The sequence below is a fragment of the Maylandia zebra genome, linkage group LG23, assembly GCF_041146795.1.
Source record: "Maylandia zebra isolate NMK-2024a linkage group LG23, Mzebra_GT3a, whole genome shotgun sequence".
Taxonomy (NCBI): Eukaryota; Metazoa; Chordata; class Actinopteri; order Cichliformes; family Cichlidae; genus Maylandia; species Maylandia zebra.
Genome location: NC_135188.1, coordinates 6,526,610 through 6,544,758, shown reverse-complemented (window position 1 = coordinate 6,544,758; position 18,149 = coordinate 6,526,610). Strand labels below are relative to the sequence as shown.

The 18,149-nt window shown below is 39.5% G+C and overlaps 2 protein-coding genes across 6 annotated transcripts in view; both read right to left on the bottom strand.

The window, feature by feature from the left end:
* The window catches only part of pip5k1ca (phosphatidylinositol-4-phosphate 5-kinase, type I, gamma a), a 53,149-nt gene extending 41,149 nt beyond the window's left edge, over positions 1-12,000 (bottom strand). For 2 of the 4 annotated variants that reach the window (XM_012920179.4, XM_076880663.1), the window contains exon 1: positions 11,598-11,998. In XM_012920179.4, the coding sequence (XP_012775633.2) occupies positions 11,598-11,730 (133 nt within the window). In that variant the 5' untranslated portion in view covers positions 11,731-11,998. Of the gene's footprint in view, positions 1-11,597 lie in introns of all 4 variants that reach the window. The other 2 variants (XM_004554872.5, XM_004554874.5) reach the window with 2 other exon arrangements.
* A 1,067-nt stretch (positions 12,001-13,067) lies between these two features.
* gpx4a (glutathione peroxidase 4a) lies at positions 13,068-18,097 on the bottom strand. Of its 2 annotated transcripts, none has more exons than XM_012920106.4 (7): positions 17,936-18,097; positions 15,449-15,543; positions 15,205-15,349; positions 14,490-14,641; positions 14,220-14,244; positions 13,960-14,019; positions 13,068-13,769 (listed from the first exon to the last, which is right to left on the bottom strand). In XM_012920106.4, the coding sequence occupies exons 1-7, from the start codon at positions 18,026-18,028 to the stop codon at positions 13,737-13,739; spliced, it is 603 nt and encodes a 200-aa protein (XP_012775560.1). In that variant the 5' UTR covers positions 18,029-18,097; the 3' UTR covers positions 13,068-13,736. The 2 variants fall into 2 exon arrangements, with proteins under 2 accessions (XP_012775560.1, XP_012775561.2); XM_012920107.5 differs by lacking the exon at positions 17,936-18,097 and adding an exon at positions 15,733-15,890.
* Positions 18,098-18,149: the final 52 nt, after the last annotated feature.

The window sequence follows — 18,149 nt, the reverse complement described above, 5'->3', positions numbered from 1 at the left end:
GCTGTGAAATCTGTCTCTTTGTTATTACGCTCAGGGTCTATTAGTTTACATTTTGACTGCACAATTGTGAGCTTTTCGTTATGCACAAAAACAACATTGTTTTCTTTTATTTATGGACCATGATTATTTAATAAATGCTGATAATTTATTTTTGAGTAATTTCTACATCTACGCTGTATGTAAAGAAAATGCCCATTTGACATCTGGGACACAGTGTGACTAAGAACTCTCTTTTTGTTCTTAACTTATGGCTTTAAAAAAAAAAATCGAGATATAGATCTTATATCGCCATCCAGCTAAAAAATATCGAGATATGAATTTTGGGTAATATCGCCCAGCCCTACCGTGAATTTTGTCTATCGTTGCACCCCTACTAAACATGTTACTGTGATTTAACATAGAACTATGATGCCAGCACACATCCACAATGTTCTCTTTGCAAAGTATTTTCCCTCAGGATTCCTTAGATTTACTGAACAATGGGGAGCACACACAAGGGGAAAGTCTCTATGTCCTCTGTTGTCAGCACACATCATCCACTTTGTGAAATACAGTGAGAACACGAAAGGAGAGGACAGCTTTTTACTATGCCAAGTCATCCATTATGATCAATAGCAAGCAAGTAGGCTTAATGAAACGCTTCCTGCCCGCAGCTGGCTCAAAAACAGATCCTTTGAGGCACATAGCCTGGAGCTGGATGATGAGCAATAGACAGATAAATACACACAGATATAAAAACTAAATATTTACTTATGGAACCTTTATGAGAAAGTTCTCCAAACTCCTGGCAAAAATAGCTTAGGCAGCTAATGGATTAATTAAGTAGTTATTGAACAGGAAAATCACAGACTTTTATTGTTGATTATTTAAAATGTGGCAGTTATTTGCACTATCAGGAAAATTGAGGTTCTGGTTCAAATGTTTGTTTGTTTGTTTTTACACTTCACACAGCATCCCAACCCTTTTGGAAATGGAATATTTGCTGCTCCGGACTTTTCTTTACTGTTGCAGCGTGATCACTTCGTACAGACACGACTGACCAGAGCAAGTCGGAGGTATTGTTGGTGTTGCAGACAGACAACATCCCAAAGAAAAAGCCAGCCAAGTCGTGGTCATGATTACTTCACTATCCCTAATCCCAATACCATTCTCCCCAGGCCGTAAGGCTAACTGTCAGGATTATCAGGATAAGATGGTACTAATGCAGGGACAGGTGGGAGCAGGAACCCGTCTGTCTGTTTTTCTGGGTTACTGGATCCATTTGTATCGGGCCAACTGTTAAAACTGATGCTCAATGATTACTGTAAGACTGATTTTACATTAGATAAATGATTACATATGTCTCAGATATCATCAGAGATGCACTCTTCACTACAAGACCTGTCTGCCATCATTTGCGTCCATACCGATGTCTTTTATGTTCAAAACAAGAGTGAAAAGTGGCTGAAATGACGGCTGGGCAGTTATATCAGCTAATGACTCCATTCTAAATTTCACCAGTTGCATCTTAATTTCAAACTGTAGACTGGACTAATGGAACAGGTGGGCATGAAAGTGTAATTTTTCCTCAGAGAAGCGTGAAAGCTCAGTGGACTTTGAAATGGAAATCAGAGGTGAGGGGATGCAGGGAGAGCTGCTTTTATTAAAGCTGGGCCAAGTCTAGTGATAGCAGGCAGGTTTTAAACACATCCCAAGGACACACACTTCATACAGCATGAAAAGTCAATTAAACAACAGCTCCTGACAGTCAGCTATTCAGACGCCTACCTGTGTGTCTGTGGGAATGTGACACCCGCTCACAGTGCACAAGCCAATATGCAGACGGAGTCAATGCAAACACAAATGAGAAGTTTTAATAACTACTATTTCAATGTGGAGAGGATCAGTTACCATGCATTTCTGTATGCCTTCAAGTGAGAATGGTTTAACTGTTTTAATATCATTGGATTTACACGTCGAGAGTGGCCATGTCCTACGCTCCCACAGGGAGGTCTCGCTTTCCTGCAAAAACAGACAGGGTTGAGTTGCAGAACTCTGTTCTTGGGCAAAGCTAAAAACAGCTAAGTCCTGCTGGCAAAATGACACACTCAAGTGCTCAAACTCTTATGTAATTTCAGTCTGTTTTTCATTACTGAGCTGCCAGATCAGAACTGAGCTTAGTGATCCTTGCTGATCCTCAAAATGCAATGAAAGCTGTCAGCCAAGAGAAAGAAGTCCTTTTATGGACTCGAGAGGAGAGGAGAGGAGAGGAGAGGAGAGGAGAGGAGAGGAGAGGAGAGGAAAGATAGTCGGAATAAACACGGAGGTGATCAGTCTGACTACTGTGTGCTGCTGTGTTGTTGCTGAGAGCAGCATCTTTGCAGGCAGCGGTGACTCAGTAGAAGGTAATCTCCTCTAACAGAGCTGCACAACAATGTCTCAGTCGGTATTGTCACACATGCAATAAATAATCTACAGAGACCTGTTATTTTATGCCTCATCTTGGTTAGGTGCAGAGACGAAAAGAAAAACAGCCCTCAGATCAAACTATTGCTGTATTTAGTAATGTGACACCGTGAGTCTTACAATACAAAAAGATGTGGGGAAGCTGTTTTTCCTGCACAGCTACTAGTCACATATTTGTATTAGATTATGTTACGATTAAGGAACTGTTGAGCAAATTTCTCACAAGACAGCAAAAAAAAAAAAAAAAAAAAAAAAGACATTTTGCCTATAATCCCATTTCTGCATATTTCCCATGTACTTCAGTCTTTCATCTATATGCTCTGGTGCATTGCAAGATATCCTTACTGGCAATCTTGCACCACACACACACACTACCCCTACAAATGGCCACCTACATGAAAAAACAGAGTGCAGGGGGCATAGCAGCACTGGTATGTGTTTCAGCGTCATATATACACTTGTCATGTGCTATCATTTACCATTTTATCAACACCAAGTCATGTTTTTAGCCCTGCACCATGTGTGGTTTTAAAGCCTTTTTTGCCACTATTGGACATGCAGATGAATGCTTATAAAGTACTCACAGGCTACAGCGTTTATAATTTACAATGTGGTAGACAACACATTCCTTAGCTACCAATGTAGCACAAAACAGTACAGATAATGAGTCTTTTTCTCAGGGTTACCCACAGAACGTCAAAACATGGAAAAAAGAGAAAAACACCTGTGGAGAAAATCTGCAGGAGTGAAGAATGCTTTGTTATGGCTGCATTTGATTAATGCAGTTTGCAATAATAATAATAATAATAATAATTACTGGGTCTGATTTAATATCTGTGCAAATACACAATATTGCATAATCTTTGCACTGAGGTAAATAAACAGAAAGTCACTTTACACCTTACTTGTTGTTTGTGTGCTGTATATTTTTCTTTTTAATGCTTTTTCTATAGTTGTTTTGTTTGTACAATTTTTATGTCTTTTTAAAAAAAAAAAGCTGCTTTCATCCCTTGCTGTTGGTCGATAGACTCACCAAGCAAAATTTCATTGTATACCTCTACAACAGCAAATCAAGTATCTTAATCTTTAATGCTAACTGTGAAGCACAGAGTAAAGAGTGGAGCTGTGTTGGCCTAAGTGCATCTCTGCATACGCAGCAAGTGACGAGACAGAGACAAACTGGTGTTATTTCACAGTCTATACTCATAAAAAGCATGATTAATGCTGTTTATATTTAATAATTAAGAAATTATTTAGCCTATTGTGATTTGTAAGTAGCCAACTAAAAAGATATTAAGTTATAATATCTGCCTGGTTCTTTCATAATTTTGAAACTTCGTCATAGTGCTTTTGGGTTCTCTTTATATGTGTAAAACTAATAGCTGTTGTCTAACAGGATATGTCAGATAAACAGTTTACAGGGGTCATCTTAGGCCAGGCTGCCCATTAGACTTAACAGATTAATGGAAATCCTGTTGATTTATGGCTAAACCTATACTCAGATCAACAATCTCATAATTCAATTCAGTTTTATTTATACAATGCCAAAACACAACAACAGTTGCCTCAAGGTGCTTTAGATTGTAAGGTAGACCCTACAATAAATACAGAGAAAAACCCAACAATCATATGAACCCCTATGAACAAGCACTTTGGCGACAGTGGGAAGGAAAAACTCCCCTTTAACAGGAAGAAACCTCCGGCAGAACAAAAAAACAAAACAAAATAAAGGCTTCTTCTTTTGTCTGCTCTGTTATTGGAAAGGGGTCACCACAGTCGATGAATTTGAGTATTTGACGCTCGCTTAAAATATAAATATGAAAAACAGAAAGTGTAAACTCTATAGAAAATTAGCATTAGGGCTGTTCGATATAACGATATATATCGGATGACGATATAAAAACGTCTATCGTTTCATTTTACGCTATCCTTTGTTTCGTGGTGTCGCAAAATAAACTGTTTACGGCAATATTTTTTCATCGTTTTGATGGTCACTGTAGTGGCTATATTAATTTCTTAAAGTTCTCTCTTTCTCTTATATTTTATATAACCACACTACGGACGGACAAGCGCCTGTTTTTATTAGCAACAACCACTGTAACAGCATCGCGTGTCCGTTTGTTTATGTTCCACATAAACCTTTCACAATAAAGTTCAAGATCCTGTTGAGACTTTTCAAAATAAACTGAATCACGTGAAAGAGCAGATTATTTACGGATGAGAATTTAAAAAGAGCCGCCAGGTGCTAAAAAAATAAACCTTAGACTCAAACGTTAGAACAGGCTTTTCCCCGCAGCACGCCGTGTAATAAATACTCACAAAGAAAACGGCGGCCTTTACAACTTATGTCTAAAAATGTATAGTTTCATGCATCGGTTAAAACACTCGACTCCAGCAACATGACGCGCAGCTGGAAACACTTCCCGCAAGACGAGCTGCCCGAGATTCACAGAATTTACAGAAAATGTTACATTTTTGTGATTTATATCGTTATCGGACGATAGAATTCTTATATCGGGATATGAGATTTTGGTCATATCGCACAGCCCTAATTAGCAAAACAAAATTAAATTAAATATTCCAAAGTTAAAGCAATACTATGGACAATAGGGATGTTCCAAGTAATTTCACACAGATTGTTACACCAGACCAAACCACCCAAGGATTTGTGTCTCCTCAGAATCTTAAACCAGGCATCTTTTACATGTTAACCACTAAACAATGGAGCCTCTATAAACATGAAATCTACTGAAGCCTGGAAATACTGGCCGTCGTCCCGAGAGGTCAAGTCAATATACAACCTGTTGTGTTCCTACATTGTTCCACCACAAACTCGCTTCACCTTTTTCAACATAGCAGAACAAATCTAAACAAAACTTTCTGAGAGAGAACAGTTTCTGCACAAGATGTGTTGCAAAATCCCAGCTAATCAAACAATCCCATTTTCTCTTATTTACTTGCACAATGCTCCTTAAATGAACTAGGAAAAGTTAAGTGACAGTGACCATATGCTGACAAGTGAGCTGTTTCCACATCAGTATCTTCCTAATAAATATGTACATGATTAAAATAGGTAAAGAAGTCATCAGAAACCAGGATAGAAAAGCATAGCAAGTCTTTTGCCCAGAGAGACTAATCTGACCAATCGGAGAAGTAACTCAAGAGTGCTAAGAAACGATCTGTGCTGTGGCTGATAGAGACTGGAAAAAGCAGCCTTGGTTATTTTATCTCTTCTCTCGGGGCCCAAAGCAAATTCACCATCACACGAGCTGGGAGTAATGCTTATACCAGGGTCAGACTGAACTTGCCAACTAGGCCCACACTGTTTAATGAATGAATATATTTTCTCATGGCTCAGGCCCTATTAAACTTGAATAAACCCTGCAGCATCTTGGTCTTCCACTTTGTCAGGCTCAGGCACTTTCAGCAGACTCAGATAGCGAATAACTTAAAGATTTAGCAGAATTTTTAAAATTCAGAATAGAATATTTCTTCCACTTTGTGTGGTGTATGTATTTTCTTCAATTTTTATATTCCTGTCCTGTCTTCTCTGCTGCTGTTCGCAATGTGGATTTCCCCACTGAGACTAATGCTATCATGGTGCAGGCTTTTCACCCAGCGTTTTGGGTTTTGTTATGGATTTATGATTGTTTCCTTTGCTGTAAGAGATGATTTGAATTTTAGGTTTGTACAGTACAATCCCGAGTTTAGTTCTTTTTTGTGTCTCTGAGTTTCTTTATTTCTGGTTCATGGATTCTTGTTTGTTGTTGTAAGGTTCCTTTTGTGTCTTTGCCTCATCCCTGTGTCTCCTGTGAGAGTCATTCTTGTCCTCTGTATTGTGTTTATTTATCTTGTTTCCCCAGTCTCTGTTTATCCCTCCTCTGTCTTTGTCTCTCCTTCTTCCTGAGCTCTGTCTTGTCTACTCCCATCTCAGTGTGTTTTCTGTTTTATTTTGATAGTCCCTGTCTCATGTACTTTGCATCAGTTTTGCTTCCCCTGTCTTGTCAGTTAGAGCAGCGGTCCCCAATCCCCGGGCCTCGGACCGGTACCGGTCCGTGAGTCGTTTGGCACCGGGCTGCAAGAGTTGAGGCTCAGGTGTGAAATGTATGGTTTTCAGGGTTTTTATCGGTTTTCAGCGTTATTTTGTTATCGTTTTTATCGTTAACTCGGTTTTCCTGGGTCTTTTCACGTGTGTTATGAATAAATGTTCTTTTTTTTCGGTACCGGTACTAGTTTTATTTTGTTGTATTTATCCGCGACACCTTAAAGGCCGGTCCGTGAAAATATTGTCGGGCATAAACCAGTCCGTGGCGCCAAAAAGGTTGGGTTAGAGCTGAGTTAGAGCATGCCCAGGAGTGTTTCCCAGGTGTGCCCTCTCATTATCCTCACCCCTCTTCTTCGTGCTCCATGTATTGCTCTCTACTACCAGGTTCAAGCTCTAACAGGCCGAGAGTTTAGTGTTTTGTATTTTAGTTTGTAGTTCTCAGCAATAAAGCTGCTCAAGTTTTGTCTCCTGCACTTGGGTCCTCATCCTGCCTGCCACACAGCCAGACCTTGACCAATGAAGGCTATCTTATCTTATAAGAAGTTACAACTGTTAACATTTGCATTTGCTTTAATTATACAGATGGAAGTGGCTTCTGGCTTAACAAGTCAACATTGCTATATTCCCCTTTCTTTCTTTTCATCAATTGCTAAAAGAAGATCCAATTGCAGAAAAATATGCCCTAAAAATAAATTATATTTAGATCTATTAAAATGATTGCAGACAAATTCTATTTTTTGACAAACTGGTTAATAAACTGGTCAGTTCGTACTACTCTCAGACAGGTTTACTCTGATATTTAAGAGTTTTTGGTGAAAAAAAGGAAATTGAATGCTTAAATGGATATAGATTAAATTCAATTCAACTTTATTTATATAGTGCCAAATCACAACAACAGTTACCTCAAGGTGCTGTACACTGTAGGGTAAAGACCCTACAATAAAGCAGATGAATAACAGCCTCAAAGAAATCAAATAGTACTGATTAATAATCCTAATCACTTCTTCAAAACGCTTATCAGGGACTTAGGTAGACATTTACTGGGTGAGCTGTAGTACAAACTGTACAGGTCATGCTGCCAATCTGGAGGAATATAACCCTGAGAAGACACCATCCAATGCTGTTTGGTTTTTTTGGCTGAAAATAAATGCTACTAATTCTATGTGGGTGGTTTGCATTAGTTTGACAGTGTTCCTGTCTCACTGCATTCATGCTCCAGGTGCTGCTTATGAAATAATAATAGCCTGCATTATGGGCTCAGTAACTCGCTTAATTGAAAACAGTAGGTCTTCGCCTTATTTCCCCACTGAGTGAAGCCACTGCGTCATCATCTGCGTAAAATAATGACATCAAAAAACCTGGCAGAGGGTCAAAAACCCTACACAGGCTCCTCGAATGAGCTACAGGGATACAAACTGATCCTTTCCTGCATAGCTTCAGAAGGATAAAGAAGAAGGGGGAAAGAGAGAGACCTTGCCATAGGAATAAGAGGGGAAGCAGATGGATGGTAAATTCCACAGGAGGTAACCCACCCTTTGTGCTACCGTCAGCAGTTCTGACAGGCCGTGCCTGAAGCGAACAGAGAAAAACAGACAAGGGCGAGGACTGATGGATAGTGGCAAATGAGTGGCTGAGCTGAGGTGAGGGAATCACAGAGGAGGTAGATGAGCTGTGGCTCACTCTGGAGAAGCGAGGAAGGAGAGGAGACTGTCTCTGAGGATGAAGCCGAGTGCGAGGAGAAGATAAGTGAGACGAATGCTGCCATTGTGCTGAAAGTAGACTACGGGGACAAATTACAACGGCCAGAAGACGTGATGCTTTAAATGGGAATAAATGCTCAGACAGCTATTTAACAGCCAGCTGTGACTCCCACACAACGCTGTATTCACACATTGCAGAGCAACCCGCAATTACGCATTTGCAGGATCTGACGTAAACCGAGAGAGCTCACGTTGATCAGCATCCAACACCATAAAGAGCCAATCAGAATCAAGCTGAACCTTTACAGCTGACATTTCAATTAATCATTATTTATGCGAACTGAATCGTTTCTGCTGTGAATATCCACTAAAAAAACCTAACACCCTGCTGTGAGGGTCATATGAAATTGTTATTGCACATGACTCGTCTTTAATGGACTTTTGCTTTTAGACCCACTCACTTGTCAGATGTTGCAAGGAAGTCAAAGTACGATCAGCACCTACCCTTCCCTGTTGCGGGGCTTTGGCCAGCGACGCTTTGTATCAGTGCACACATTAAATCTTAGGTTGCAAGACAGCAAGAAATGGATTAACATTATACACGATGCTATAAAAACAAGAGAACTGAGGGGGAAATAATCGCATTTTTACACGCGAGGCTCCACGACTCTGAGGGATGACCAATAACACTGAGTGAGCATGCAGTAGTGGTCTATTTGTTTGCTTTGCTGCTGCACTTAATAATTTTAGAACCATTTATCAAATGACAGATTAGGTGTGCTTACTGAACCACTGCACAGAATTTAGGTGTTCTGGGAAATGTGGGATTTCCTTTTATTTAATTCATGCTCAAAGCAGAAAAATCACTTTTCCTGTGTTTCTGTCCTACCTTTCTCCAGCATCCTTCTCTTTTACACCATCCCTTTGCATGTCCTTCTTCACCATGGCCAAGCTCGAGCTGCCTCTCTGACATACTCATTTCTAATCCTGTCCATTCTGGTCTTCATCTCTGCCACTTCTAGCTCAGCCTCCTGTCTTTTTCTCAGCGCCACCGTCTCCAAACCATACATCACAACAGATCTCGCTACCATCTTGTAAACCTTCCCTTTCACTCTTGCTGTTTTTCTGTCAGAAATCATCCGTGACACTCGTCTCCATCCACTCCACCCCGCCTGCGCTCTCTTACTCACGGATGGTGATATTCCTATGCAAGCAAACAAAAGCAGCAACACGGGGAACGAAAAGGAGTGAGATCAAGTCTATACGCCCTACAGTATGTCAGCAATAATATCGTTTTCCTGGTTATTTAAAGGTCAAGAAGTTCCTCGCAAGAAAGCATAGACAGGTGAATGCCAAATTGTCAACTATGAAATATTCAGCAGGGCAGAGCTCTGTTAAATATCTCCTAAACACTATTAATGCACACAAGGCCTTTGTAAACCTTATGCTTTCCAATGCATGCGAGTAGCCAGTAACTGAGCAGAACAGAGTAAATGAAACACACACCATCTGCAGTCGGGGGCACCTGGATTCCATTTTCCTCCTCTGATAAATTTAAGCTCGACTACTAACCCTCAGCAGACAGTCTCTTTGATTCACAAGCCTATTCTCTGTGGAGGTGCTGAACTCTTGTCAAAGTCAGAACCTTTCTCATCAGTGAGAAGAAAACCCCCCCAGAACTGTGATGTACAGTGTGCAAGACCAGTGAATGCAACATGACTGGTGGCTGTTAGACACAAGGGCTGAACACACAGCTAAAAGCAGCTTCACATGGTCGCAAAGAAGATTTTATAATGGAAATGATGACTCCTGAACATGCAGAGAAAACATCAGCTTGAATGAACACTATTAAAAAGGACGAACTATGTTGTGTGGTCCCTTTATTATTCACTTTTGCGAGTTTGTTAACTCTGTTTAGCTCTCCCCACTGTCTGCCACTTCCTTCACTGCAAACTAGTTAATATTTGTTCACTTTACCCTCATTTATATAATAAGTGGCACCATTATGACTCATAAAGGTGTGACTCTAGGATGTCAATATGTTGGACACATATTGGACAAAACAGAGATCTAAGAACGCCTGCTTTTCACTTATACGTGTGTAACAAATCCCCTAAAAGTCAACCACAAATGGTGTAAAGAAAGTAGCAACTGCTCTAATACACCCGTTCTGAAAAGGGTCCTTACACCACCAAACCTTTTCGCACAGCTGTGGGGGTATTGTAGTGATCAACTGTAGGGGGGCTGTTGGTGGGATTTTCACTGCAGCTAGAGTGCACACAGGAAAATTCCACCATGACACCACTACGGCACAAGTGTGCAACAGTAAAGCTGGGGCTGAGAAACCTGGCTGTAGTGAGGTGACTCTGGAAATTGTTCTTTACATCACAAAGATAATATATTTCTTTCTGAATATAATACTGTGCTATATAAGGCAGGGCGCTGACATTTTAGCATAGACAAGGTTGTTGATAAGAGCATATATAACTGGATATTGTATTTGCAGAATGCAACATTTTGCAAATTTCTGGATGGTTTGAAGGTCACGTGTCTTTAGATTTCTATGCTCAAATGTCTGACCCCAGAAAAGTGTTATTATTGATACACATAGGCTTAAATTCTATCAGCTGATATATACATAGTTCCCTGGACATTTTAAATCTAATAATAATTAAATATTAATTATATCTATAAACTTACTACCAATGGGCCTTTTTTTGAGGTGTCATTGCAGGACCACCACGGGTGTAAACGGCCAAATCAGTGGTGGTCTGATTGCATTTAGTTGCTTCATACTATTCATGCATTATCGGGACTTCCTCAGACACTGGTGCACTATTGCAAGGCTTTTACACCCTTTAACTGGTGTCTAGCCTGTTAGTCAACTGTAGTGGCTCCAGTTTGCTCAACCTTCCTTCTCCTTAATAAATTACTGGTTCCAGTAAGTGCCAAGATGGTGACAAATAAGCAAATTAATGTTTAGGTGCTCAAAGCTGGCCATGTGAATACATTCATATTTTTTAAAAGAGCAATAAATAAAAATCAATAATGAAATGAAGAAGTAATGAGAAACCTTGACTTCACACCTGTCTGCTTTTATGAACCAAAAATATTAACAACTTTATCATCAGCCATGCAACACTTGTATTTGTCCGTGTGCTGGCTGCTCATAGTTGCACTTGTATAAATGTACCCTACACAGTTTGCAGTAACGCATGCAGTATGTACAGCACTTAACTTCACCTGAGCCCTATCCATTCAGCTTAGTTAGCCACTAGCCTAGCTTATTAATTCCTTGCTAGCAGAGATGAGTCGGGACTTTCTGGTTACGGTAGCAGCAGTAAAGCCGCGAGGGAAAATGGATGGAGGGACGATGAGAATGGCTTATGAGATATGTGGAAAAATACCCATGTCTGCGGCGTCCATCCCGTAGCTAACTCCCACAACCGTGTCCCCATCATCGGATGCTGCGGCCCCGGACAGCGGGCTCCCTTCCCTGGCCTCCGACAGCCCGACCGCTCCCTCGGCTGCTGCTTCCATTCAGCCTCCCGGAGGAAAAAACAGGCAAGCCCCTCCGAATGAAAGACCCACAGCGACGGCGCGATCCCGGTGGAGGGAAAGAGGATCGGGTCGTTTGATGTGTAACAGTAGTCAAACGGAGGAATATGCGACAGCTATCCGCGACGGTCCCTTCATCTGTGCAGTGTTTCCTCACGACAGCAGCCCACAGTCTGCTTCTTCCAGCTCCTCTGCACTGCACTTGCTGCTGCTGCTGAGCCGCTGCCGCCTGGTTTTGTACTGATGGGCCCTGTGACTCCCTCTGCAGGACTCTGAGTGAACTGCAAGAAGGAGATTTGACTGAGCAGTTGCATAACATTTCAGGGCTCTTGTTTTTTTTTTTTTTTTGATGGGGCTCAGTATGTTTCTGTTATACGTTTAACTTATTTAATTTACTTATCCAGATGACATACTTTGTGGACGTATGGAAACATCCAGGAGTTTTAAATCTTAGAGAGTCAGATAATGCCTGAGAAATGGAGAACAAATGTACTGGTGCAGATTTTCAAGAACAGGGTTGATTTGTACAGTTTTAGTAATTACACAGGGATAAAGATAATGAGCCATACCATGAAGATTTGTGAAAGCAATACAGATGTGAGATTTGCTTTGAGAGTGTTGATGGAGAGAAGGTCACAAGGTAATGTGTCTTTGTGGATCTAGGAGTGGTAGGAGTGACAAATGGGTACCTTTGCAAGGAGTAGAAGTAATAAATTTATAATGTATGAATTTATAAGATTAATAATGAACACATCAGAAGGATATATCAGGTTGAGCTGTAAGAGACAAAGTTGTAGAGGAAAGGCTGAGATGGTTTGGGCATGTGCAAAAGATGGATAATGGATATGTTGGATGAAGCATGTTTAATATGAAGCTGCTATGAAAGAGGAAAAGAGGAAGACCACAGAAAAAAATCATTGGATGAAGTGAAGGAGGAAGGTGCTAGGAATAGGGTGAGAAGCAGATTATCTGCTGCAGTGAGTAGAAGACGATACTTAATAATAAAGAGTCTCAGAGAAGCTTAGAAATAAATAAGTTAACAGTCTTTTAAATATAATCTGGGTGACATTTTTTAGGTTTTTGCAAGGATGAACTTACTGTGTCAAGATGTAAGATTTTCACTTATTATTACACAGAATTAGATCACAATGATATTATCAGGTTATATAGAAATAATTTTTAAAAATATCAGAAAAACACAGAGAAAGAAAAATAGTAATATTTTTTGTGTGGTGTAATAATGTTCCTGTTTCCCCTGCTCCCCTACAAATAGCGCCAACATCGATATAAGGAATTAATGATCCAGGCTACTTCCAAGATTCAATTTTTTCCGAGTTCTTTATTTGTTCTATATGTCATCATTGTTATTTTTAGGACAGCCTATAGGGTAAACTGCTCTGTCCACACTTTCTGAACAATACTGTGTTGAACAATTTCAAGCTCTAGTGCTCACTTCTTAAAGACTTTCTGACTCAGAAATGAATACATTTTCAGCTGAAATCCTTTTTAATTGCTCCTGTTACACAAAAGAAAAGATCCTTGTGCACATGAATGATCAAGATGTATCTGTTCCTCAGTACCAAAACCTCAAAACCCCATAAAAACCCCAACACTTTTGTTTTAATCACAGACAATAAAAGTTACACACAAAAATATAACAGGAACAAATCTTAGTATATTTTATGATGAAAACAATGCCCAACATTAAGGTGCTGAATGATGCTCTATTAATGGGTTCCCCGTCGTTCTCTCCATAGAACTCTATGACTATAAGCTCGGTCGGCTTCCCAGCAGGTTTGCACGCCATTGACATCAGGTCTGCCCTGCCTGCGATGCAGGTTGATGAACAGACCGTCACTGGTCTGGGATGGACTGAAACTATATCCACCGGTGCTTGGAGAGGCAGAGAAATGTGAGAAAAAAAGACTACTGGAAACACAAAATCAAGTGGATGTAAGTAAGCACGGTTTCAGGCATCTCTTAGAGGTTTAAAGGTATTTGGGAAGATCCTTTTCCACCACCTGGAAGGAAAGCGAGAGTTGCATGGACTTCAGTTGCATGTCTATACACAGGGGTGATAAAGTTACACGTACTACAAACATCTCTTGTTGTTACTGAAAGCACAGCAGAGCTCATCACGGGGTGAGCAGTAATCACACAGACACATGAGCAATGAACATCTGACAGAATAACCAAAGATTTTGTACGTACACTTGGATCATCCAAGGGTCCATATCTCTTCACCACCTGACCCTCTCTATTGATCAAAAACTAAACACAAAAGAAAATAAATGAATAATTATAACACATTTTTTTGCATATAAAAGCTTGTTCCATTAATTGTTCCATACTCTCTAAAATTATCCTTTATACTTTATACTGTTTTTCAAATATTCAGTATTTTATATTTTATAATATTTTAGCCCTGTTGACATAAAAATGTTTTAAAAATAAACCGTAATAAAACGTACCTTAGTGAAATTCCACTTGATGCTACTGCAGAAATAAACATTAAAATGTGTTAGAAAACCACTAATCACTCTCATTCAGTCAGCATTGGAATAAAAAATGCTGTTAATCAATAACTACCGGTAATTTAAATGATATGACTGATTATTGTTCAAATTCAGTTGTACACATTTTAAACAGATGACTGTACGCATTATGTCTGATCCAAACAAGCTTTTAAGATACTTTTTGAGCATATAACTGTGACCCAGATTCATTCATTCACAACTTACTTTCCAAACAAGCCCTTCCCGTTAGGCTGCTCCTTCAGCCACTTCCACAGAGGATGAGCGTTTTGCCCATTCACCTCGATCTTGCTGAACATATCAAACCGAGCCTGGAACGTGTCTGCAAACTGCCTGATTTGAGTTTCATTGCCCGGCTCCTAAAAGTAAATAGTATTAAAAGTATTAAAGTCTCTAACTGCTCTCAGTGGCCTGCATATGACAAATTATATATAATGGCAACAAAATAGTCGACTTAAAACAGCAGCTTCTTGAATTTGACATAATCTTAAAACGTGGCCTAGTTTCTTTCAAAAACAAGCCATCTTTCGGGCTAGTAGTGAGAAAAATGCCAAATTATCCATTGTGGTGTTTATGCAACTACAATTTATGCACATGATTACACACTTAATGAAATTATGAATGTTTTAGATATTAAAAAAACATTTCAGGAGATCTTATGCAAAAATTATAAAGGTTTCACACTGGCTAAAATTTCACTTATACAGTTTTTTTCTGTAAAACATTTAAAAAGTTATTGTCTATCTGTTAACAATACAACAAGACTTTCCACCATTTGTTTTTAGACCTGAAGTAACCTCTTGGGTGAGAGGTGAAACGTCTTTACAGATCTCCAGTTATCCATGACCTGGATAACTGATAACTTACACAAACAAATCTCATTAAATGTTGCAATAAAAAAAACAACTAATGTTTTACATACCTGGTTCCCAAACTGGTTGGAAGGGAAGGCAAGGATGCTTAAACCTCTCTCAGCGTACTTGGCGTGCAACTGAGTAAACTGAGAGTAGTTTACTGGGGTTTTACCTCATTTAGAGGCTACGTTGGTGATGATGACAACATTCCCCCTGAATACACACACACACACACGTGCACACACATTTGTTTAGTGATAAGAGGTTTATAATTGTAATAGGAGGTTTTAACAAAATGACAGAGAAATTTACCTGTATTTTTCAAGGGAAACCACGTTGCCATCAATATCCGTTGCTGAAAAGTTATAAATGGATGTTGCCCTCTGCCATTCCTCTAATGGGGTAGACTGGGGAAAAAAACAATAAGTAGTTAGAACACCGTGTTATTTCCAAAACTCCACAGCCTATCAGATGCGAAGAATTAATTTTAAAAAGAAAATGTAATGAAAATAAACATAAATCTAAGGAGAGCAAAAGCAAAGGTTAGCCCTCAAACGCAAAAGTAATGTTTCAGTCCTAATCCCGTTGTTTCTTACCATAGCCGACTGCAGGACAGAGAGGAGGACTGTGCACCCTATCAGGCGCATGGCTGCCCTACTTAGCTCCTCGGTCTCTAAAAGTATCACCGCTGAACTTCTGTCTCTGTACTGAGAAAACTCACGTTCTACAGTGCTTTTGTAAAGCAAAACCAGGTGATCATTAACTAAACTGATAGGCTGTGATTGTCCAGTACCTCCCTCTGTGCTGCTGATTCAGTAAAGCCTGATCACAAAAGCATGTGTGCTGCAGTCCACAGTTCACAACTTAGTCCGTGTAGAGCAAAGAGCAACGGTCAGAAGAAAAACCAAAGCTCATTATGCATTGTGTTTAGTATCCGAGTGAAAAACTGGTGATTTGCAGCAGATATAAACTTCTACATTACCCTAAAAAGGCTGGATTTCTCTCTTTCTATTGTAGTGAGAAAAAACACTTTTTAAAATTTTGAATTCACATCAATCAGCTTTAAGATTATTACATTTTTTCACATTTTGAATGGAAGATGTGAAGACGAATCAGAGCCAGCTGCTTCAATCACTGCTGCTTTTTATCTCAGTATGCAAAGAGTACCAAAAATATACATTTTACAACAAAAAAAATAACAGTAACAGTGATTATCCCGATTGAATAACAGTTGCTGAGTTTTGCCTGTTTACGTGTGTAGCACAGGTTGCTTTGAGTCACTGTTACACAATCTCTTTATATTCTAGTGTGAAATTAGAAACCAAGTTTTATGGAGAATTATTTTGTGCATCAATAATCTCTCAATATTTTTTTAATATAATTGCCAGTGCTGTTAATCCAAAGCAATTAAAGAACTAATGTGTCTATTTTGAAATAAAAGGGTTGAAAACAGTTATCTTGCCTGTTTTGTAAGGGTCCAATGGTCCATGAGCCATTACAAAACGGCTACGCGAGCTAAGCATAGAAACCTTTGACAAAAACATTCAAAAGAAATGAGTTTGGCAAAAAAACTTCTTTTCTTTGTTCTGATATTTTCACATTTGCATTAGGCTCAGACAAGATTATGGTTTAAATGCACCCATTCAACAATGCTAACTATGTCATTACATGAGAGCCTGCTTTTTCCCACCACAAAGTTTATAAGCAAACTTGAAACTTTATGCTGGGAAAAAAACATTCTACCAAATAATCATAATCTCAGACAACAAGAGCAGAATTGTTACAAAACTGGTGATTATGTTTTGAGAGCTGGAGTGGAAGAGCTAAGCAGAACATTGCGCCACAAAATAAGAGATGAGGCAACATTTTGCTGTGATTTTCAGTAGTAAATATTATTTTGTCCAGGCAAGTGTGCAGGAAATTCAGATCTTGATCAAATTTAAACTACAGTGTTTCATTTAAGAAATAGTGTGTAGTCATAAAGTTTTAGTTTTGTCAGTTTGGACTGATGAGGCTTGGGTGCATATTTCTTTATTACAACTCAGGAGGTCTGCATGACCTCAGTAAACAAGTTTCATTAAGTGTTGAGCCTTGAATTGTAATTCCTCTTTTAGCTTTTCTAAATGTTGCCCTGATAAAGAGTAAAACACCAAAACTCTTGAAAACTAAATTGAAAGTAGCAAATCCAATGTGGAAGCTAACTCATAATTACACTGAAAATAATAGCAGTCAAATAAAATGTAATAATAATAATAAAAAGAAAATGAACTCTGTTCTTTCTCCACTTTTTCTCCACCACTAATATAAACTGATGCTGAAAGCAAACTTTTATTCTTTAATCATAAAACATCAGCTACAATAAAAAACATGGCCGGGTGTTGTGTCGATACAGAAGTGCCTCTCTGTCTGTCCTGATGATAAGCCTATCAGCTGACACCAGCAGCCAGAGTGGGAGCACAAACATCCGGTGTCAAAAACAGCACTTATAATGTATTTTTTTTCCACCCTCTAAATTCAGTGGAAAGGTATGTCTTTAACTGTGCGGGGAAAAGCAGAGGGAGGGAAGGATTTGCGAACTTTGTGGGCGTCCGTCCGTGTCACGTGTGTTAATCAAAGCCCACCACAAACACGCAGAGCATCTTGGGTAACAGCCATCGTTGTTTACGTGAAAAATGGATTAACGATATTATTACAGCAGTAAAAAAAAAAAAGCGTGTTACATGAAATTGTGTTACACACAGTGGAAATCACAGACGTCACTCAAAAGCATGCAGATTAAATGGTTGAGGTTTACGTTACCGTTGTGGTTAATACAAAGTACAACACCGTCGCCAGTAGTGCCACAGAGCTCGCTACAGCCCCAGTTGCTAAAATAACATAAAATGGCCTCATTTTGTTTTAAAAAGAGGACAAATTTACCACCGTGAACCTCAGCTGCAGACTCCGCCCTGCGGCGTGTTGTGAACCAGCGGAGGGCGGTGGCCTCAGAGACCAGAGGAGGGAGAAGGGACAC